The sequence below is a fragment of the Parambassis ranga genome, chromosome 8 (genome assembly GCF_900634625.1).
Source record: "Parambassis ranga chromosome 8, fParRan2.1, whole genome shotgun sequence".
Taxonomy (NCBI): domain Eukaryota; kingdom Metazoa; phylum Chordata; class Actinopteri; family Ambassidae; genus Parambassis; species Parambassis ranga.
The window spans coordinates 10,927,134-10,928,515 of NC_041029.1; the positions used below are offsets into that span (position 1 = coordinate 10,927,134).

At 44.6% G+C, this 1,382-nt stretch overlaps 1 protein-coding gene across 1 annotated transcript; it reads left to right on the top strand.

Moving 5' to 3' along the window:
• Positions 1 to 952: 952 nt before the first annotated feature.
• Positions 953 to 1,382, top strand: LOC114440512 (histone H2B 1/2). The gene has a single exon (XM_028412983.1). The coding sequence runs from the start codon at positions 961 to 963 to the stop codon at positions 1,333 to 1,335; it is 375 nt and encodes a 124-aa protein (XP_028268784.1). The 5' UTR covers positions 953 to 960; the 3' UTR covers positions 1,336 to 1,382.

Consider the following 1,382-nt stretch of genomic DNA (forward strand, 5'->3'; position numbering starts at 1 on the left):
AGGGCCGGTGTTGTTGTGGGGGTGGAGCTGGATTCCCTGACAACAGTGTCAGACAGAAGATCAGACTGTCTTGTTAATTATATCCATATTGGATTTATTGTAGTCACTGTCCGCTTTTACTGCACACAGTATTCAGGTTAATAGTTATTTACAGTATTATATATGAGATATGAGACCAGAGATTACTTGAATGTTCATTATCGTTTTTTCGATCGATTTTATTAGGTATTATTTTACTCTACTCTTACTATTTTACCTTATTTTATGTCTAACCTGTTTTGAGTATGGAGCACCTGGAATACAAGCAGATCAATAAAGTATTTCTGATTTCTTATTACAGGATTAGTGAAAATGAGTGCAGTAATGTAGTTCAACTTTTGTTGTTTGTCATTAGCTCTTAAATGGCCATATAACAATTTAATTCAACGTTAGGGAGGGATTTACTTACTTGAGTTTGAGTTAAGTTGTAATAAAGCTGGGCCAGAAACCAGACTGGACACGATCATCATGAAAATGAGAAGCAACATTGTTCATAGAAATGAACCAAATGTTTCTGAAGTCACTGAGGTTTCTTATATATGTGGTTATAACGGCTGTTTTAAAGAGCATGGAAAGACAGCAGAGGTGAGAGGGGGAAGAAGAAGAATCTGCTGCTCTCCTGTCAGTAACAGCATGTTTATAGAAAACACAACGCACCACATTCTACAAGATATAACAACTAGTGCAGCAGTGATACAGTGTTGCAGGCACAGCCCGCCTTTTCTTTCCATATACAGTGTGCGCACCAATTTTAACCGCTTCCATGCCAAACCATGCGGAACCTTCCACCCGTAATCAGCTGAGAAGCTCAGCCAATCACAGACAAGGAACTGCACAATGGTGTTTGCATGCAGCCTGTATAAGAGGAGTCGCTGTGAGCCATGAGAGTGATTCGTTGCTGAGAAGTGTCGAAGACTCAATATGCCTGAACCCGCAAAGTCTGCGCCCAAGAAGGGCTCCAAGAAAGCCGTGACCAAGACCGCCGGCAAAGGAGGCAAGAAGAAGAGAAAGACCAGGAAGGAGAGCTACGCTATCTACGTGTACAAAGTGTTGAAGCAGGTGCACCCTGATACCGGCATCTCCTCCAAGGCCATGAGCATCATGAACTCCTTTGTGAACGACATCTTTGAGCGCATCGCCTCCGAGGCCTCTCGTCTGGCTCACTACAACAAGCGCTCTACCATCACTTCCAGGGAGATCCAGACCGCCGTCAGGCTGCTGCTGCCCGGTGAGCTGGCTAAGCACGCCGTGTCTGAGGGCACCAAGGCCGTCACTAAGTACACCAGCTCCAAGTAAACAGCTGCTGCTCGCACAAAAACCCAACGGCTCTTCTAAGAGCCACC